The sequence below is a fragment of the Pleuronectes platessa genome, chromosome 16 (assembly GCF_947347685.1).
Source record: "Pleuronectes platessa chromosome 16, fPlePla1.1, whole genome shotgun sequence".
Taxonomy (NCBI): domain Eukaryota; kingdom Metazoa; phylum Chordata; class Actinopteri; order Pleuronectiformes; family Pleuronectidae; genus Pleuronectes; species Pleuronectes platessa.
The window spans coordinates 16,659,644-16,681,679 of record NC_070641.1 but is presented as its reverse complement, the minus strand read 5'-3'; the positions used below and the strand labels follow the sequence as shown (position 1 = coordinate 16,681,679).

General features: G+C 42.6%; 1 protein-coding gene across 1 annotated transcript in view; it reads left to right on the top strand.

Annotated features, from left to right (window-relative positions):
* Nucleotides 1–21,207, top strand: part of prkcab (protein kinase C, alpha, b) — an 81,774-nt gene extending 60,567 nt beyond the window's left edge. The window contains exons 6-17 of the mRNA XM_053443029.1: nucleotides 5,299–5,455; nucleotides 5,630–5,764; nucleotides 6,941–7,034; nucleotides 11,736–11,876; nucleotides 11,984–12,157; nucleotides 12,713–12,804; nucleotides 16,211–16,273; nucleotides 17,013–17,151; nucleotides 17,490–17,570; nucleotides 17,946–18,053; nucleotides 18,134–18,274; nucleotides 19,899–21,207. Of these exons, the coding sequence (XP_053299004.1) occupies nucleotides 5,299–5,455; nucleotides 5,630–5,764; nucleotides 6,941–7,034; nucleotides 11,736–11,876; nucleotides 11,984–12,157; nucleotides 12,713–12,804; nucleotides 16,211–16,273; nucleotides 17,013–17,151; nucleotides 17,490–17,570; nucleotides 17,946–18,053; nucleotides 18,134–18,274; nucleotides 19,899–20,063 (1,490 nt within the window). The 3' untranslated portion in view covers nucleotides 20,064–21,207. The remainder of the gene's footprint in view (nucleotides 1–5,298; nucleotides 5,456–5,629; nucleotides 5,765–6,940; nucleotides 7,035–11,735; nucleotides 11,877–11,983; nucleotides 12,158–12,712; nucleotides 12,805–16,210; nucleotides 16,274–17,012; nucleotides 17,152–17,489; nucleotides 17,571–17,945; nucleotides 18,054–18,133; nucleotides 18,275–19,898) is intronic.
* Nucleotides 21,208–22,036: the final 829 nt, after the last annotated feature.

The following is a 22,036-nucleotide window of genomic DNA, read 5'->3' as shown; positions in this document are numbered from 1 at the left end:
TTTAGAATTCTGGATTTAAAAACTAAGATTTATTAATTTATTGTCTTATTAAGTTTTGTCAATTGTAATCCATTGAGCCAATCTTTAGATAAACTGTAAATGGCTGCATTAATCTAATCCACACTTTGGCTTTATTTGTGGGGAGCAGTCATGTTGTGTATATATTTATACACTCTATGTGATAGACATAGTGTATTTGTTTTTTGTAGTTTTAAGTCAATCATGTTGGCTGTCAGTAGCATATGTACACATTCAACAGGCAAAAAAAGGCACTTTTCACATTAGACACAGTAATTTGATGCATTAGTAAGTACAAGGTCTCTATCGTAGGTGCTGCTCATTACATTCCAGAAGCTCAAGATAGAAAGAAATGGTAAAATAATGAAAATGATGGAGCCAGACAGAGAAGAGAAGACAACGATCAATACTGAGAACAATACAGCATGAAGAGACGGCAGCTGTGGAGTTTGTTCTGCTGTTGTTGTTTTTTTCCTCTTCCTCTATAATGGCAGCGGACTGAACAGTGAAGCCTCAGCTTGTCCTCCCGCTCCCCTCTGGCTCCCACAGACAAGTGGCGGGCCTGTGTGGTTCACCGCACCGATGTGAACTTGATTAAATCTTTCCAACCAAGAAAACAGACACATCTCCCAGGCACTCACTACCCCCCCCCCCCCACCCATCCCCCCTCGCCTCCTCCCTCCGCTTTTCCCCCTCTAACTCTATTCTCCACCCCTTCTTCCAATATTGACATTTCCTGTTATTTTCCCGTACCTGCTCCTCCGAGACCTCGGCGTGTCTTCCCCTCTTGTCATCCATTGTCTCCCTATACTTGCTGAGCTCTGTCCATTCACTCATTTCTTGATTCTCTTCCGCAATAAGAAATCAACATCTGTGCTTTCTCTTTTCATCCTTTCTTTTTCAACCAGCTGAAATCATTGCCTAGTTGAGTGACTTGTCTCCTCTATTCTTCTTCTTCTTCTTCTTCTTCTTCTTCTTCTTCTTCTTCTTCTTCTTCTTCTTCTTCTTCTTCTTCTTCTTCTTCTTCTTTTTCTTCTTCTTCTTCTTCTCCTTCATCCTTTTCCTACTCCTCCCCCTGATCACTGTCTCTTCTTGCTAAAGTGACATAAATAACCGACGGACACAAGCAGACGTATATTTTCGGAGTTAAAGAAAAGGCAAACATGCAAACATCCCTCCATGACCTGTGTGCACACAGACACAGACAAACACACACACACACACAAAAACAAACACACACAGGGCAAATGAGGATCAGGCCAATGTGAGCACGCAGCAGTGAGATTTCCTACAGCTGACATGCCCGCCCCAGGTTTAAAGCTAAAGTTAAACAAGAATTTGTTTCATCCTCTGACACAACTCAGCACCATCAGGGCTGCGGTACAGACAAAGGCCTCAGGTCTGATATTAGGCTTTTTCTACCACTTGGCTTTTCACACACATGAGAAACATAAATATGTCGATATCTGAAAGAAAGAAAACACTAATACTGAAAAGGTCTGGTCATACATTGGTTAATGTTATTGTATAATGTGTTGTCTTTCAAATACACTCGACTGCTAGATACATAGATTGTATATAAAGAGTCTCTTCTTTCTACCACCATCCAGAAATGAGTTCAACGTTTCACCCTGTTTTCATAGCATCCTTTTTTTTTGTATTATTATTATACATTTGGACATACAGCAATGGATAAGGAATACCTAAAATCATGTACTTTGTCTTTTTAGTGTGGTCCGTGTCCCGTCCACTAACACGGACGAGTTGGGATTTGTGACCTACAAGCAGCCAGATTGAGACACATTGGTTTTACTTTTAAGGAGCCGTCATGTCGTCCCTCTTTATACACAGTCTACAGCCGCATACCGTGCATTATATCGTGCTAAAAGACAGAGGCTGAAGCTTACTGCTCCGAGTCTAAAAGGTAGCATCCTAGCCAGGAGATAATCACTTGCAGAAGAAGAACTTCAAAGGGCAAAATTATCATACAAATACAATTTCCGTACATCTGACAAGGCTGCGGTGCATATGCGTGGGAGGGTGTTTAGTTTTCGCCCAGTTTCATTATCAGTGAATCTCAGCTGAAGAAATTGTGTGAATTGTTTCTGTATATTGGTTTCTGCTTTTGATGAATTATGTCTCTCAATAATTCACTTACTCTTCTTCTCACATTAAAAAAATCTCAGTTTTTCATTGTATTCTTTGAGAGTGGGTGGATTTTTTACCAAAACACAAAGCACCACTCACACTTCACTGAAAAGTGTCTTGCCGAAGCCTGGTCTGTTAAATCTCCAGATTACACTTCTTTGAAGCGACAAAAAAAACAATACATTTACATTTTCGGTTCATCCCGGTTCTCCTGCTCCCTCCACCGTGACGTGTGCCTCCAGATGCCTGACGCTGCACAGCAGGGATCCATCCAGCCCCTGTTTGGCTGCACGGCTTCTCCTCCGCAGATCATCAGACATCCACTCTGTGCACATGGCATTGTTATGCAACTGCACATTTGAATTTTAAAAACCTTTTCGGGAGATTGCACTGACCTGTCCCACCACAGCCCTGCACTCGCCTGCCCCAGGATCCAAATGGTGTCATCTAATTGCTGTGGCAACCTTTTCTTTGTTACGTGATGAAGGTGGCGTAGATATTTTTTTATATGTTTTAGGAAATGCTTCCAAGCCTCTGCAGACTGAAGTTTAAATTCAGCCTATCTTTTGTAGAGAAGCTATAAGGCCGATGTTGTGTTTGGGTTTAACAGTAGCATTAAGAGCAGAGAATAACATGTATCACTTCAGGTAAATTATCTGAGATACAAGACGATAAATAACCGTTTTGAAGAAGAAAGAACTTGAACTTTGTCGTTCATTATCTCTTAAGCACAGAGGATCCAGGCTAACGGTGTCGGCTAAGTGCCGTTGTTGTGTTTTGTAGCAGAACATTTCACTTCTGTGCGTGGGATGGTTTCAGACAGAAGCAGAGAGGATGGTCCGTGGTGGTTCAGCTTCTTCTGTGACACGTGTGTGTAACGTAAACACCGGCTCTAATCAAGTTAGCGGAAAACGTAATGTGTGTCTGTATTTTCTCTACATCCTGTCAGTTTTACACGTGTGATAAGAGCAAAACACACACACACACACAGGAAGTGCACACACTAATTGTATTGGTAATGACCTCATAAGGAGGAAGGAGAGGGGAGGAAGAGAAGGCACGCAGCTCCTGTTGTATCCAAGCAACAACAGAAAGAGATGGTCCTTGATCACCGCTGATGGTGATGTTTCATGTGTGGGTGTGTGTGTGTGTTTGTGTGTGTGTGTGTGTGTGTGTGTGTGAGTGAGAGAGAGAGAGAGAGAGAGGAAGAGAGCACATTCACATATTGTGCACACATACTTCACATTAACTATTCAGTGTTGTGTGTTTCTATACATGATGTGTTTATTTGTTTGTGTGTGTGTGTGTTGTCTCATTAGTGTGTTTACAGGCTTGTTGAAGTAGCTTTGGCGTTGTTTGGCTCCAGCGTTGCCATGGAAGTGACTGTACGCTACCACAGACAGCGGAGGGGTGGATGTAGATGAGAGGGATGCTGAGATTTTATCTTCTGCTGCTTGTGTGTGCGTGTGTGTGTGTGTGTGTGTGTGTGTGTGTGTGTGTGTGTGTGTGTGTGCGTGTGTGTGTGTGAATGAGTATTGAATCAGAAGTGAACTATGAGGTTCATGAACATTCATGAATGTTCAGAAGCAGAACATTCATGAACAAGGTCAAAGCTTCTGACTCTGGATCTTTCCATGAGATATTTAGATTTGAATGAGACACTACACTGCCCTCTACAGCACGAAGCTTAGCCTGAAACAAACGTGATGTGATGAAAATATTCAAATATTTCCGCAAGATTCCGCAACTTCCCATCATCCTTTGTGTTTTTAAACACCAGGTTATAACTGTAATTAACTGTCTGTTCTTTTCCTTCCAACTAATCCTGACAAATGTTTTACTTTTATTAAAGTTCATTAAAGATAGTTAAATGAATGTTAAAGCACAATAACAGTATTTATTTATTTTATATTATTCACTTTTCTTCTTCCTGTTGCTGTTCAATCACCTCAAACGTTAGTGTCCCAATATTTTGAGAATAAACATTTAAAGTATCAAAATAATCATAACATAAATAGCAGAACATTTCCATGTTTAAAAGAGGAAGTAGATTTTGTCCTTATTTTGACTTCATGCACTAGTAACTCTGTTTCCTCCCTTTTATTGTCCTTACGCTGCGTTTTTGCCTCATTCTGAATTCTCAATCCCTTTCAAACCCGTTGCCTTACAAACCGTGTTGTCACATCCAGTGAAGAGCACGACTAAATGTCAAAATAAATTCGATTACAACTCACAAAGACGCAGCTAGACAAGCTGCGGTGACTCCGCGTGACATTTGTCTGGTGTTTCTGTTTGCTTTGTGTGCTTTGCCGCTGTTTAATGAAGACTCAGCCAACATGTGAGTTTACACTGACTCCCATTCAGTTTCCTCCTGATTACAGTGAACTATGCAGAGATGGAGGCTGGCGCTGAAGAGCAGCATTTGAGAGGATTGGTGTGATCCTGATTCTGCTTTCTATCTGTTATAGTTCTTTCTTTCTTTCTTTCTTTCTTTCTTTCTTTCTTTCTTTCTCTCTTTCTTTCTTTCTTTCTTTCTTTCCTTCTTCCTTGTATTTTACTTTCTTCCTTCCACCTTCTTTCCTTCCTTCCTTCTCTCTCGTCCGGGGGCTTCCACTTGTTGTGTGTGTGTTCACATGATATTGCTAAGTGGGGCAGTGATGGAGTCGGCCCCACGGCCACTTACAGTAGATGTTGTCGCCATGGTGAAGGTGACACGCTCACGCCATCCCGTCCCCCTGCTCCTGTTGCTATGTTACAGGGTTTTTTCTTCCAATTTGACAGTTATGAGACGTCACGCCTCCCTTACATTATCCACTCACCTATTTCTTAACAAAGAGAGAGAGAGAGAGGGAGAGACAACTCTGCAAGAAAATCCATTCACTCCATTCTCTCATCATGACTGGTCTCATTGACTATGAGCCATTCGTTGAACAATGAAGAGCCGACCCATCTATCTGTGGACACTAAGAAGATGTTTTAGATCAGTAATTTAAGTACAAACGTAAAACACAGAGAGGTCATTTTCATGGGACTCACGCCCTTGAGTCCCATGGCATCTGAATGTGGCACACACACAGGCACACAGACACACACACATCTTAATGCCGTCTGTGTCGTCTTCCCTTCTCCCAGTGGGTGAAGCCAGGAACCTGATTCCGATGGATCCAAACGGTTTATCAGACCCGTATGTCAAACTCAAGCTCATCCCAGACCCAAAGAATGAAACCAAACAGAAGACCAGGACCATCCGCTCGTCTCTCAACCCCCACTGGAACGAGTCCTTCAGCTTGTGAGTCTAGTCAATTCAAGGGCGTGTGTGTGTGTGTATGTGTGTACTGTTATGCCTATACTGTTGTATAGTTTTAAATTTGCAAGAGAATCGAGTAAAACGTTTAAAAATAAGCATTTGATTCCTGCAGTCTCCATCATCACATGTCATTTTCCTTTTACTCTTACTGCTCAGTAAGCTGAAAGCGTCAGATAAGGACCGCCGTCTGTCCATCGAGGCGTGGGACTGGGACCGGACCACCAGGAATGACTTCATGGGCTCCATGTCGTTTGGAGTGTCCGAGCTCATCAAAGCTCCCACGTGTGGATGGTCAGTTTGTTTCACTCACTTTTAAAAAGTGAAATGATGTCTTTATATGATGCATTTGTACAGCTTAGTTCAGAATGTCGTGCCTCCAGACGCCGGCAACAGCCACTGTCTGGAGGCTTTTATGTTTTACGGGTTGCTCGTCCCATTTCTTCAAAGTTTGTAGAAATGTCCACTTAGACTCAAAGATGAACTGATACGATTTTGGTGGTTGAAGGTCAAAGGTCAAGTTCACTGTGACATCATATGAAGTCTGGTTGGCGGAGGCATCCAACTTTAGGGAGGTAATACGACTTTTTCCAGTAAACTTCCAGATCTCAGCCCTGCTCTTACTGGTTATATAACCTTCATTTGATCAGATCAGGTCCCATTGAGATTGAGACCTCTTCTTTTAAATGAGACCAGAGTTCAATTAACAAACAATGCAGAACAATGAAGAGCAGTAATATTCAGTAAATAACCAAAAAAAACAAGAATAACAATACAAAGCAAATTCTTTTAAATCTTCCAAACCTTTACAGTGAGGAAGGGATTACAGTAAAGGTGATGATGTTCTCTTTAAGAGAGCGGTTGCTTTACTTTGAAACCTGTCTCTCTCACATCATTTAACTTGACTCTACACTGACCCCCCCGATTGCATTGTGACTTTACTTTAAACCAGCAGCGCATCATATCACAGTCGTTCACTCTGGAAAACAGCACCTGCTGGCGTCATTTCCTCGTCTCTCTGACTCTGATTCCCCGTTTTGTCTCATCCTGACAAACACACACTCACAGAGACATCGCAGCCGCTCTTCCTCGGAACATGTTAGCATACCTGCCGCAATTTAACCTAAACCCAGCTTGATCGACTGCTGCTGTGAGGACAGTTAAAAGCTCCAGGAAATGCCTGCCCGTAAGAACGCCTGGCACAAGTGGCGCCTGAGGATGCGTACATGAGAGGGGAAGCAGAGTCAGGTTGGTGCTGCTGACAGAGAGCAGACCTGCAAACACTCAAGTAAGCAGCTATTTATGATCCACGTGGTGCAGAAAGGCAAAGATTCATAGCTGTGAGGGGAGACAGAGGAAGAAACACATGGATCAAAGATTAAAAGTAAATTTTAAATGCCTAGTTTCAAAGCCCCGGGGATAAATTAAAGAGCAAGCCTTCACCTCTCTCCCTCTTTTTGTTTGTCTCAGGTACAAGCTGCTGAACCAGGAGGAGGGGGAGTACTACAACGTGCCCATCCCCGAGGTGGACGACGTTGACCTGGAGCTCCGACAGAAGTTTGAGGTGAGGACTTGTCCGATTATGACTTTGGTACATTTAATATTTAATAGTAGCACAAGTAGATTTCCTTTTTCCACACTCACTTGTATGTGTTCCTCTCTCTCCCCTGTCACCATGGTAACCCTGTCCCATTCCCACTGGTGATTTTCCTCCCGTGCGCCAAGAGACGGAGACCACTGTCTCCTGGCGTTAAAGTGAATGCTCCTGATTTTTATGAAAAGTTTCACAAAAGGCACAAGGTTACATTTTAATGAAGAGAAGCACAAAGACAACAATGGAATCAAGTCTGCAGTCGCACATAATAACTGTCAACACTCTCAATAGATATTATGTAACAATCCTACATTAGATTATCCCAAAACAAACAGATCCATGTGATATATTTTGTTGACTTGTGTACTTACATGATCCAAATATGTTTTTAGCAATGATTAAAATCCCCAATAAATTGTTTTCATTTTGGTCGCCTTTTAATTGCATCATTATTTTATTATTTTATAGCGTTTATTTCTTAGTAGAACTGTGCCTGTGTTTTGCAGGTTAAATCCAATTAACTAAAATCATATATTATCTCTGTTCTACCTTCCTGACAGAAAATCATATTATTACCAAAACAACCCGAGAGATAATCAGAGGGAATGTACTTTTAATTATATGATGATTTGAACATTCTCTAATGAACTTACAATAGTGTAAAATAAAAGCAAACATGATCTTTATTGTGTAAGTCGTTTATTTGTGTGAAATGAATGAAAACATGTACATAATTATTTACTTTTTATTAAATAAACATGCCAAAAATACTGATATGGTCCTTTATGAACTCAAAGGAAAACTCTATTGCAGCTAAGGCTCCCTCTAGTGGCTACTCTGTTGACTGCAGGTTTCTGTTGACTCGCGTTAACTCAATACATCATCCACACTTAAAGTAAAAGTCCAACACCTCCCATAACATTAACACACAGTTAGAAGCAAACAACATAAGCAATTGGCAAAAATTTATTGGATTTAAGTAGAGAAAGAGGAGTTCAGTTTTAATCCGCGTCCTGCTCCTGGTGTTTTATAAAACTGGGTGTACATGTCATCTCCTTACAGCGGCTCTCAAGACGTCCTGTCTGGTTGTTGTTGTTTTTCTGCTTCTCGTTGTACTGTACAACAATGACCTTGACTCTCCTCGAGGCTGCCGTCTTCACACAACAGTGCGGTTGCCGTGGAAACTAGTGTGAGCTACGGGCCTGATGTGACAGAAAAAGATTTAATCTGTTTTCTAGTCGTGCCTTTGACTCACTTTGCTGTTCGCGGAGTTTGCGATTGAAACAAATCAAAATAACGACTGATCACTTCTCCGCGAGCATTGGTTTGTTGTTTTCCATGTTTTGTTCACAGCGAGTCACACACGCACACATCAACTTCCCTTTTTACAGGACTAATGAGTGAGTTTCTTCTTCTTTCCAGGCCTGCCAGTTAAATATCCACTATCTCAAGGTAGCCGCCTGCTTTGTCTCCTATTCGTTCACCCCCCCCAGCCTGCATCACGCTCACTTGAGGTTCTGCACTGGGATTGTTTGTGGAGCTCCGCTGGGCTTCCACAAATTAATCTGATTTACTAACAAAGGCTCATCTCAGCAGCTTACAGCTGAACCGGCTTAATTTGCTCATTCGTATTTACACATCAAATTAGAGTTATGTGCTTTTTGTTAATTCTAATTCCTCGTACACACTTATACCACTTTGTCCTGCTTTTGCATCCTAATCACACACCTACAGATATCTTCACACCTTTATCCCCCGCTGCAATGGGCAGATCAACCAAATCTGTCATCTGCAGCCAAGGTTTTAATATTGATATGAATATAAAATGTTAAGAGTGTTGCATGTTAGCTTTAAATTACTTCCTATCTTACACTCCCTCACCAAACAGCATTATTGTTAGTAAATCCTGGGACCAATCAGGCCTCTGGTGCTGTTATGTTCTGTCATTGGCCAAGAGAACATCCCACCTGCTCCTCATTGGCTGACAGTGTTGTCCACAGCTCGTCCTCTACTAGTCCTGTGTGGACTATAGAAGGCTGTTTGGACATGAAGCATGGACTCACTGTAAGTGTATGAATGAGTGCACAGGGGGTCTTGGTGTGCATGCTGAGTTTCTCCACACGATGGCAGTGTTCCATTTACTGTATAAGATATAAGACTGACGTGGGGCTGCACTGTGTGTGTTTCTATTTACAACTGTGTGTGACCATTCTGATGTGAATACTTTTGCTCGTGTTGCAGCAGGTGGAAGTGTTTTTGTGAACCGATTGTATGATGTGAAGTTTTCTCATTTGTCTGAGGCAATTTGTAACAGTAAAAAAAAAGCGTAATTTGAAAATGACCACTAGATGTCTCTGTAGTGTGTGGATGCTGTAAACAAAGTCAACACAGGATGAAAACATTGTTCAGGTGTTTCCTTCTGACAGAACTTTAACAAATGACATAGGCAACATCACAAACTTTTTTGTGTAGAACCGACATTTTTTACTTAAACTGTTGTCAACACACACACTGACAAACACAACAAACACACACACACACACACACACACACTTGGTTAGACATAAACTAGAAGAACATCCCTCTGGCAATGCATAGGAAGGGTTTGTGTCACAGGCTCCCAACGCTTTTGACTTTTGATTCCTGATAAATTAAGCAGTGTGAACATGGGATATGTGAATATTAAGAATTAAGACCAAAAAGTAATTTTTCCTCTGGGTTTTTGTCATTTTAAGGATTTTTAGAGGCTTGGAGGGAGTGAAACTATCCAGTATTTTACAAGAAATAAAGAAAAATTAGAGAAAAGCCAGAGAAAAGTAAGACTTTCATTTTTTCATTTACATCTTTTTTGGGTAGTCTCAGATCTACTGTGGGATTGTGACCCATGCATTAAAAACTCCAAGTTTAGCCACCACACATTATAATGAAACCCCCAATAACAACTCAAATATTAAATAGTAATTATTGGTACGAGAGGTAGAAATAATCACATTTGTAACCACCATTACTGTAAGAATATTAAAGTCATGGCTTTTAAGAATACGATTGATATGTTCCTCTTCTTTGTTGTATCACTTCATATTTGTGTGTCGGCTAATTGTCTTTCCAGCTGAAAATTACACCTTAAATGAGTTATGCAATGAATTTTTATTACATATAACAGCAGCATTTAGAACCAGCACCACGCTGATGTTATTAGAGTATTTCCTCAGTAAGTGACCACCTGTTTAAAGTTAATGCTGATGTGATGTCAATTGACCCAGAGGTGTCCACATAGAGAGCCACTTAACCCGAGTCAAATAAATATGCGACATTTATATCGTCGAGTGTATTTCCAATCAAGAGCAGTGAACTTAGTCGGCCTGGCAACAGCCTCCCAGTGGCCCCGCTGGTCGCCTGCTCTCTCCGCTCTATCTGACAGAAACAGACGACTGCTGGAGCCATGAAGGGAGCTGGCGGAGTCCTAATTGCTCTTTTTTTGTTCAAAGAGACTTGGCAGGCCGGTCATTATAACAACAGGGAACCTTGCAGCACTGGCACCCCGCCTGCTGACGGCTCCACCTCACAATTCCCCCCTAAAACGCACCAATCCTGGATGAGTAAAACAAAGAAACTGCCGTGTCAGTGTTAAAAATAGATCACTATGTTCTCTCTCTATAGAAATAGAGCGGAGAAGTATAACTTGCTGATGTGCAGCTAACCAGGTATCATGACGCCTCGTAGCCAATGATGATGTAATAATTGCTGATAGTTAAACGACCTTATCATTAAGTATAAGGATGTAATGACCAGCACACAAACATATCTAACATATTTAACCCCTGACTGTATATAAAGATGGACGACGCATCGCTACTTCCTCCTTCTATCTAGAAATCAAACCAAAATATCCTTGATACCATTGACACCATCTTGCCGATGTAGAGCCACAGTCTGCAGTCGTGATTGGGGGGGTGGAGCCGTAGTAGCGAGGTCCCGACAATACACATGCTTGACCAATTAGAGGCCTGTCTCAGCTGTCATCATGATTTTTGACTCCATTTTATATCATCAAATACCCAGAAAAATTTAAAACAAACATCAGTGTGATACAAACTACTTAAAATGACAGAAACCATCTTTGAGAAATGTATTTGATGTGTACTTTGATGTTTTTTATTTCGGGCCCTTCTCTTAACTGAAATGGAGGAGGTGGGATTTATGACCTATACAGCTTTCAGCCACTAGGTGGTGATTAAGATGTTTTGGCTTCACTTTTGGGAGCAGTCGTGTCGTCCTTTTTTACATAAATGTTTTCAAATTGGTGTAATTAAGTATTTGATTCATTTCTTTATTCTCTGCACTTCATCATTAGTTCATGTCCTGGACAGGATTTTGCATTTTCAACCCATTTTGGAGATTTTTGGAAACACGACCCAGTGTCCCATGTCCTCTTCAGTGTGATGGGAAGAGGAAGCTTCATACAAAGCTTTGCCTACTTTCTAAAACAGACTCATTGATTCGCCTGAGATTTACTTCATGGTTTAGGATTTGCTTTTTTGTAAATGCTAAACTATCAAACAATGTCAATAAAATCTCTTGAGAGACACACACACACCAGTAGAAGTTTTAAAATTGAAAGTTGTAATATTTTGTGCGTTTGTGTGTGTTTCAATGCTCTTTCCACCACAGAAAGCCAAACTGGGCCACGGTAAGAAAATGATCACGCCGTCAGACCACCGGCGCTTCAGTCTGCCTTCAAGTAACCTGGACCGGGTGCGACTCAGTGACTTCCACTTCCTGGCCCTGCTGGGGAAGGGCAGCTTTGGCAAGGTGAGAGCAGCAGACACAGACATAACGGGAGGGTGATGATGTGTGAAGCCTCTTTCAAACCTCAGAATCTCCCCAATCATTTGACCTTTTATCCGCTGGGCCTGTAGGTCATGTTGGCAGAGACGAAGTCGACAGAGGAGCTGTACGCCATCAAGATCCTGAAGAAAGACGTGGTGATCCAGGATGATGACGTGGAATGTACGATGATAGAGAAGAGGGTCCTGGCCCAGAGAGACAAACCACCTTTCCTCACGCAGCTCCACTCCTGCTTCCAGACTGTGGTGTGTTAAACCTTCACCCTTTGCCTGAATCATGATTTCCTTCTACTTCCTACTTCCTACACTGCTTCCAAAAAAGTACATTTAACTTTATTTAATGGATGCCATTGTGGTCCCTCATCAGCCGTCTATTCAACCCCTGGCGTTTCAAACTGTTTTGAGCGTCCTTCTGGGTTCATCTGTCTGTCATTACATCTGTATTTTCCTTCCATACTTTCATAAATGTATTCACACCCTTTTGTCAGTGCCCCTGCAGAGAAAATTGATACTGAGCTCAGACCAGCCATCAAACCGATGTATGACGTCAGCTCTGTGCGTAGACAGGGTGACTCAAGGAGTCGTCGAATAAAAAACTACATTTACAGATCAGAGCATTCCGACTTGTAACGCAGGTATATAACCTGACCGAGCTGCTACACTGAAAGAATTCATCATTTCTGGCATTTTGATATTACTGACAGTGAACCGTGTCGTACAGACTATTAGACAAGATCCCGTCTGAATATTAAACATGCCTTTCCCCCTGAAGCTCATTTCAACGTAATGCTTTCTTTGCAGGATCGACTCTACTTTGTGATGGAGTACATTAACGGAGGAGACCTCATGTATCATATCCAGCGCGTGGGCAAGTTCAAGGAGCCACAGGCAGTGTAAGGACACCACAGTTCATCCACAGACACACTGTGTGTTTGAAATTAAAGATTTCCTGCTGTGAGGCGGCACACCGGGTCGCGCTGTCACCTCACAGGTTGATTGGAGACTGGAAATTGACCGTAGATGTGAATGTGAGAGCGAGTGAATCTTCCCTGCAAGAAGATCTTAGTTCAGCCAAAGTCTCTCTGTGTGGACTTTGCATGCCCCCCCGTGTCTCTGTCAGATGAAACTGGTACCCAGAGTCTTGGTACTCCAGCTTCCTCCCACAGTCCAATGACAGACTGGGATTGGAGTTAACTGGAGACTATTACAGTTTTTTTCCATCGCTAACGAGCGCTTACCTATACTTAAAATACTTTTTCTAAACTCTTAACACAGACTTACACCTACAAAACACAATTGGCCAAATAGATCATTTTCTTCTCAAAAGCACATTTTGTTAACTATATACTAACTCTTCATTTCAAAATAGAAGACATCTTTCTCTGCACACACTAACTTTACCAAAACACTGGACATCTGACTCAAAATGAAATTATTCTTTCAAAGAATAACTCTTGTTTTCACTTCACAAGGAACATGCAGCCAATCAAAGTACACCAGGTTTCAAAATACTGGCTATTGTGGACATTACAAAAACTGCATAGACTTTTATGTTTCAGTTTTACAGGTATTTGCATGCAAAACATGCAATCCACTGTTTTTTACGCCAAATTTTTTGGTTGGGAACTGTACCGTATATCCACATGTAATGTTCACATTCAAAAGCATTCCAGTAAAAAGTGAATCAGTTTTTTTTTCTTTACTGTTTACTACAGGAGGTATAGTAGAAATACTGTTTACAGTATGATACAACAGAAAACGTTTTACAGTATTGTTTACTGTAAAGTTAACAAAATATCCATGAACAAAAAAGCAACAGCAAAAAGCCCAGTAAAAAGGGAGAACTAAAAAAAAGCACAAAATTCCTTTATCTAATCCCTGCGATCTTCAGGGTTAGGCCACAAGTTTTCATCCACATCGCATCTGATGTTATCCAAGGCGATACACCTTGGATAAAACCGCTTGGAATGCCTGATCCACCCTTGACAATCATCAACTGTGATGTCCCTGCAGCCAGCATCCATGGCTTCAAGGAGGGACAACTGGTCATGTGGCTGATGGTCATAGACTTTCCACCTCCATGTAGAAAAGAACTCCTCTATGGGGTTGAGGAAAGGTGAATAGGGTGGAAGAAATAGACGAATCAGTCTTGGGTGGACCTCAAACCATGCTGTAACTGCTTGTGAGTGATGGAAGGCCACGTTGTCCCAGGTAATAACGAAGGTCCTCCTGTTTTCACCCTCCTGATCCTGCTCTGGAACCAGGCGCTGGTGGAGATCATCGAGAAAAGCAAGGAGGCGCTCGGTGTTGTAAGGTCCAACCTGACATTTGTGGAGGAGTGATCCTGCATTTGAAATTGCCGCACACATAGTGATATTTGCCCCTCTCTATCCAGGAACATCAACTGTGGCCCTTTTTCCAATGACATTTCTTCCACGTCGACGCCTTTTGGCCAGATTAAATCCTGCCTCATCCACGTATACGAATTCATGAGGGGCCTGGTTGGCCTCCAATTCCATAACTCTCTGAAACAAAATTTATGTAAATCATGCCATTATAGTACTATATACCATACAGTACTGTAACCTATTACTGAGTAGGTTACCTACTTGAAAAGTGCAAAGCTTATAGAACTGTACATTGAATTGAATATACACACTATACCTGGACATATTGTTGTCGTAGCACCTTGACTCGCTCACTGTTCCTCTCAAAGGGAACAGTGTAGAGCTGTTTCATCCGCACTCTGTGTTTGGACAATGTCCGCGTAATGGTTGCGAGGCTGATGCTATTGATATTGTGAAATATCTCTTGGTCCTCCAAAATTCTGCTTTGAATCTCATGCAGTTTAATTGCGTTATTTGCAACAACCATATCTACTATGGCAAGCTCTTGTTGATGATTAAGGAGCTTACCTCTTCCCCCAGAGGGAGGAAGACGTTGCATTCTTTTGAGGGACAAAAAAAATCAACATATGCATTACTGTATGGCCTCATTGACATGTCAAGTGAGAATAGAAACAATCCATGTAAAATGCAAACTTACCTGTTGGTTTGTTGAAAGATGCGTATAATTGACGCAACCGTTGACCGCCCCAAATTTGGCTGTACTCTTTCACCAGCCTCCCTTAGTGAAAGACCGTGGTTTATCACATGGTCAATGATAGTGGCACGAATTCCATCACTCACCACTGCCCTTGTAGCCCTTAGAATGCCACCACCACGCATTCTTATACCTCTACCTTGCCCTCTCCTTAGGCCTGCTCTTCTCCCTGGACCTGCTCCTCTCACTACTCCTGCTCCTCTCACTACTCCTGCTCCTCTCACTACTCCTGCTCCTCTCACTACTCCTGCTCCTCTCACTACTCCTGCTCCTCTCACTTCTCCTGCTCCTCTCACTACTCCTGCTCCTCTCACTACTCCTGCTCCTCTCACTACTACACCTCTCACTGCTCCTCTCACTGGGCCTGCTCTTCTCCCTGGGCCCCTTGCTCTAACTCGTCCAGACATCTTTTTCAGTTTCTGTTTCCAAAAACATCACTCCTCAAAGTCCTCCTTTTAGTAATGCCATTGATTCTAAGCCAGAGTGGAATCAGCTGTGGTTGACCCAATATACCCAACATACATCAGATGTGTGTCAATTATTCAATTGTTTGTTTATTATCAGCTGAGATATATTGTTTTAGAACTGATATTACTGTATTACAGAAGCAGAGGTTTTTATACTGTATCTAAGGTTTGGAATATTGTGTTTGCAATTGTGGGATGTTGTGTGTTAACATTTGTAAATAATACAAAAACAATCCATAATTTTGTTTGGAGGTATAGCTTGTCTGTTAAGAAAATGTAAGCATTATATAAATGTGTTCACTGACTGCATATTGTGTGAAAACAACATGAAATGTGTGCATGGTATGGCCACAAAGGACCGATGTTGTGCTAATCGTGTTTAGAGTTTTGAAAATGTGACTACTGTTTAGAAAAACGCTTGTTAGCGACTGAAAAAAACTGTAATTGACTGGTGTGATTGTGAGAGGGAAAGTTTTCACAGAGTGGTATATTCCCCATCTCTCTTCTCCCTAATATGCAGCTATCTCTCCACTATTGTTATCTATTAAAGACCGAAAATCTCACAAAATTGCAATAAAGGTTTTGGTTCACATGCGAACCAGGAGCTTTGTCCTCCTAATCACAGGTGTTATTCATATTTAATATTTCAGACTTTTTTTTGTGTGTGTATTTTTCATGAAGTCATAAATAACCTTTCATGAAGATGTTTTTCTCTTCTTCAATCATGCAGGTTTTATGCTGCAGAGATTGCTGTCGGTTTGTTCTTCTTGCACCGAAAGGGAATCATCTACAGGTGGGTGACACAGAGGGAGGCATCACATTCAGGCAGACACACCAGGTAGGTAGGCAGGTAGGGAGGTAGTTAGGTAGGTAGGTAGGTAGAGAGGTAGGTAGGTAGGTAGGTAGGTAGGTAGGTAGGTAGGTAGGTAGGTAGGTAGGTAGGTAGGTAGGGAGGGAGGGAGGGAGGTAGGGAGGTAGGTGGGTAGGTAGGCTGGTAGGTAGTAGGTAGGGTGGTAGGTAGGTTGGTAGGTTGAACGGTGGGTTAGTGTGTGTGTAACCTTGCTGCTCTCACTGTGATTAAACTGCATTAATACTCTTGAATCCAGACTTATCACCCTGATGCATAAAGCAAAAGTAGAAAGGACAGAAAGAAGCAGTCCTCAGAGACTGAAGTTATCTCATTCCTCTTGGACTCACTTCCATCCTTCATATCCTGCCAGCGTTGTGTCTGGCATCCGGACGCCACTGTGTGACAGATAGAACTGTCAGAAGAGTGGATGACACTGAGGAGCTGAGACTGAGGCTGAATTATAAGAGCAAAGAGCTGCAGAGGAGGCAGGATGAGCTTCTGAGGCCAAGAACTGATGGTTTGTTACTTAGTGAACGATGCGTGCAGGGGAGATAGAGGCAGAGGTGTCTGACTCTTCAGTGTTCCCCTTTAGTCTGGACATCAACACACATAAAGTATTAAAGTGATCACAAATCCAGATACATACACATACATGAGTGTTCACAACCCGTCTCGGCTGCAGGGATCTGAAGCTCGACAACGTGATGCTGGACTCCGAGGGCCACATCAAGATAGCGGACTTTGGCATGTGTAAGGAGAACATGTATGACGGCATGTCCACACGCACCTTCTGCGGCACACCGGACTACATCGCACCAGAGGTGAGGCATCTGATTACTTCCTGGTTGTGTGTGGATGTGGGTGTTGTATTTCTCTCAAAAGCGAAAAGTTGTGCAAAGTTTGCATCTCTAATAAAAGGGAGTGCAGTTATGATTGTTGCTCTTTGATTGTTAATGTGTTTGTGTGTCTGTGTTTTGGAGGGGGTTGTGGGACGGCAAATTGGATGGTGGGAGAAAGTGCCTTTGTTATTTCGGCGTGTTTAACAATGGTTGATCTGGTGAAGGTTAATATGAGAGAATGTGATTGTCGTGCTCTCCTTTTTCAAATTCTGAATCTGTGTCTGTTATCATTCCACTTTTATCTTTTTTGTCTTTATCAGATTATAGCATATCAACCCTATGGAAAATCAGTGGACTGGTGGGCTTATGGAGTTCTTCTGTATGAGATGCTGGCAGGACAGGTAACTTTGTTGTTTTGTGTATTTGTTGTTGTTTTTTTGGGTTAGGGTTAGGGTTTTTGCTGCTCTTTTTTTGAAAACTAATTTGTGTGAATTAGATAAATATTAATTAATTTGTATTGTCAAACTGTTAATATTGTTGTTATCGTTGTTGTTAATCCATGATCTGGAAGACTTGTTGTTTTATCCTTTTGTGACGCATTTCGTTCAGATAAGCAATAAAAAAAATAAAAGTAACACCTGTGCGGGTTTGCTGCATCTCTTCCTATTTTTCTTTGACACTAGATTGAACATTTTAAGCTTGTTGGTCAGTGAAACAAGACATTTTTCAATTTTGAAAGTGTGTTTCACATTTTTTCACTGTTTTTCCTTCTTCAGCCCCCGTTTGATGGAGAAGATGAGGACGAGCTCTTCCAGTCCATCATGGAGCACAACGTTTCTTACCCCAAATCCATGACAAAAGAAGCCGTGTCCATCTGCAAGGGAGTAAGTTGTGCTTAAATGACCATGTAGTATTTTATAACTATACTATAATATTCCTAACTTTCCCTTGTGTTTGTCCCCAGCTGATGACCAAACATCCGTCGAAGCGTCTCGGCTGCAGCCTAGAGGGGGAGAGGGACATCAGAGAGCAGGCCTTCTTCAGACGCATCGACTGGGAGCGCCTGGCCAACAGAGAGATCCAGCCGCCCTTTAAACCCAAAGTGGTGAGTGTCCCATCCCTCCATCAGGTTTGGTAAAAATGGGTTTGGTAGTTTTTGTGTAATCAAAACAAACAAACAAACAAACTAGAGTCGTCAAGGAAAGAGCAGCCAGTTACCTTAAAGCATTTCATTGGTTCACGTTCTGTTTGAAACCCTCCAAGCCTGAACCCAACAGTGATTTAGTTTTGTTCTGTCCTGCTGCACTGAGTTTGTGTTTCCCTGTATGTCACATGCATGGTTACTGCTTGTTTTCCCTGATTACAGACAGTAACAGACAGTAACAGACAAACATAGCAGCATAAACAATCAGCCCAGCCAACGTGACCGACTCAACTGGAACCCAATGGGCTCCGGTCAGATATCCACATTCTGATCCACATTTTCTTTGAGAACTTTTTATTAATTTCTGCAATTCTATTCTATCTTTGCTCTTAATTTTTTTAGGTTTTTGGGATGTAACCGTCAGTGGGAGCAAAACATTCACGTTAATGAAAGTAATACAAAGATGATAAGATAGATGGTTTTCTCTTTCATTCAGGTTCTTGAGGGGATTTTGTGTGTTTTAATTCTCTCCTGTTTGGTCTTTTCTCGCCCTCCGGTGGTCGGATACTTCCTCCGAGAGTCTTTGAGTGTATATACATGAATGGATGCATATTGTAAGAGTGCATATATGAATGGATGCATGTTGTGTGACTGTGCTCTCAGTCATCCTCGGCCCAGTGTAATGTTCTTCATGCAGCCAGTGTAGCTCGAGGCTGGATCCCAGCTGCAGCCACCAGCCGACACCTAAACCTCCTCCTGTCACCGCGGACGCTGCTTTCCTGTTTGCAGACTCCCGCGTGTCCTCCATCCCCTCGCTGCCCCCCCGGCGCCTGAAGCACCAGAAGCGCTGCCACAATGGATTAAAAATAGATCTCTAAGAGCAAAGTTCCCTTTTACTTCCACACAAGGGCCACAATAAATGCAGGGTTACGCAGCAGATGTATGTCTCCGCTCACAGAGAGGGGGAAGGACAACATTTCCTAAAAGCGGATGCATCCATTCAGGGGGCTTTTGTGTGGCGGAGTGCAGTTGTGAACCCATTCACCACGTCACTAATTGGTCTGAGGGGATTCGCAGAGAAAAGATCCATCTGAGGCGTATGGCTCAGCTTTAGTAAAAAACGACAAGGCAGCTGAATAAAACCTGACATGCTGATGCGTCTCTTGAGAGAATGTTTTGCACGATTCGGCTCTAAACTTCACATTTGGTTTTGTTGTGTATCACTCACTCTGAAGGAATCCGTCTCCTTTGCTTGTTGATACACAGCAATATTCTCATATATGTATATTTAGCTACTTGAGACCCATAACAGCCCCGGGTGAAGCCGCACTCTGCTGCTGATGCCCTCTGCTGCGGAAGGGTCAGATTTCTGATCTAATTACAACTTCTGCCCAGTTACACATCAGGCTCTGTCCCCTCTGGGAACGCTGGGGAGCTTTCTAATAAAAGACTCGTGAGGAAAAGCCTTTTTAATCAAGACTCCACAATCCTTTTACCGTTAAACAATCGTCTTTTCCAAGTCTTTCAGAGATGGAGACAGTGATCCATCCTCTCCACATCTGACCTGTCCTTTAATCTCTTGCAGTGCGGCAAAGGAGCGGAGAACTTCGACAAGTTCTTCACGCGCACTCAGCCCGTGCTGACCCCGCCCGACCAGCTGGTCATCGCCAACATCGACCAGAGCGAGTTCGCCGGCTTCTCCTACGTCAACCCTCAGTTCCTGCATCCATCCCTGCACAGCGTGGTATGAGGAAGGCCTGGAGAAATGGAAAAATCACGGACTGTCAGTAAAAATACAGGACCCTTCCAAACTCCAACCGACGTCCCCGCTGTCAACAGACTCGTATCATTCTCTAAAGTGTTCTGTCTACTGGTTATGGACAACTGCCCAATGGAATGACACGTACAGGAGAGAGGAGCTGTGGTGAAATCATGTTAAGTCTGAAGTGAGAGGAAAAAGAACATGGCGCTGATGTTTTTACATCATTTTCCCCCCGAAACATCTCATATGACATCTCTTTATTCTTCACCGTTGTCTGTTTCTCAGCCTTTTTTCCCGTGTATGAATGTGTCCTGGTATCAGTCGCTCTCTCATTCAGATATGAAACATGCAAGATCCACGTCATCCCACTTATCCCCCCCCCCCATCTTACTACGCAACAAGCTGCAATGCACGACGAGAGCGGAACATGATTTTTCTGCTCTGTCCCGGCTTTATCTAATGCTCAACTGCTACACGTGTAAATTATATTTATATACTCAACAAAGAGGTCGTGTCAGTACACATGAGTGCCAAAGTGGAAGTGGGAGAACGCATTTCTTGTGCAGTTGCTGAAGTCCTTGTAAAGGTTTCTCCCCTCTGCCCCCCCCCAGCAGTGTCAACATAGCGAGACCCTCACACAGGGGGCGTTGAAATTTTTTTCTTGTAGGACGTGGAACTCTTGATCGCCGACGGTGCGTGAAAGCAGGATTCAGGGGGTCAGGAAATCAGAGAGACAGTATTTTTCAAATATAAAGACGCTATTTCCATATGCACACGGCAGATCTCTGTTGCATGCTTATTTTCTGACTCGGTATGAGCAGTAGACTCTAGGATGCAGTACACGTCTGGTATCATTGTAAATTTGAGTATTATGATATAAACTGTGTTGATTGTCTTTTTTTTGTTTTTCGAGGAGTCTTATCCTGTTGAGGCGAAAGAGTTTCCGTTCCTGTTTTTATGTTCTGCTTAACTCAACTTGTATGTCCCGTTGTATGTCAACCTCTCTTCTCCCCTCTTTCTTTGTAAATAGGTTTCAAAAAGAGAAGTCATCTGCAGATTTTATACTACGAACTGAATGTGCTTTTATTACCGTAGATGGTTTGGACATTTCTATGTTTAGAGGACCCCCCCCCCCCCCCCCCCCACCCTAAGAAAAGGTATTCATAACGTTTGGCTGAATCTTTGGTAGCTTCGGTGTCAGCGAACCCTGTTACATGTATTTCCACGACTTCTCCGTTATTTTCTACTTCTCAGTGTCACATAGAGAATATGCAGCACCCCCCTGAGCGTGGAGCATTTGAACGCCCTCTTGCCTTGGACGACTCAGGGCTGACTCCCTCTGTAAACGAGCTGAACTCACGCAGATAGTGTATGAGGATTTCAGAAAACATGTCTTTTTTTTCGTTGTGAATCGTGTGTGCATGCCAGCGGCGAGGCCTGATCTTAGCATGAGAGAGACCCCCTGCATGATACAGCGATCCCTGGTGTGTGAGCATGGAGTCCCCCCCCCCCCCCCCCCACACACACACCACCACCAACACCACCACCACCTTGTTGCACAGAATGAGACGAACCAGTCCAACGAGCACTGTTTGCTTTACTGCTCATCATCTTCTCCTCCACCGTCACAGAGCCCCGACCTGTTTGGTTGAATAGCCGATGTGTTGGCTTATCGTTTTAATGGTGCCAAACTGAGTCTTCTTGTTCCCAGTTAGGTTTGTCCAGCAGGTTTTTTTTTTTTTATTGTAAAAGGCTTCTACTGCAGCACAGCACAAAGCCATGATGTTTTGTACAACTGCCAAATTTAGCTGCCACAGCTCTGAACCACTGAATTAGTTACTGAACAGTAAACTGGAGCTGTCACATCTGGACCAAAATGAGATTTGCTTTGACGCTTAAGAGAAAAATGAATGTTTACATGTCTCACATTGAGAATCTGTATTAAAGGAGAGGTTAGACTA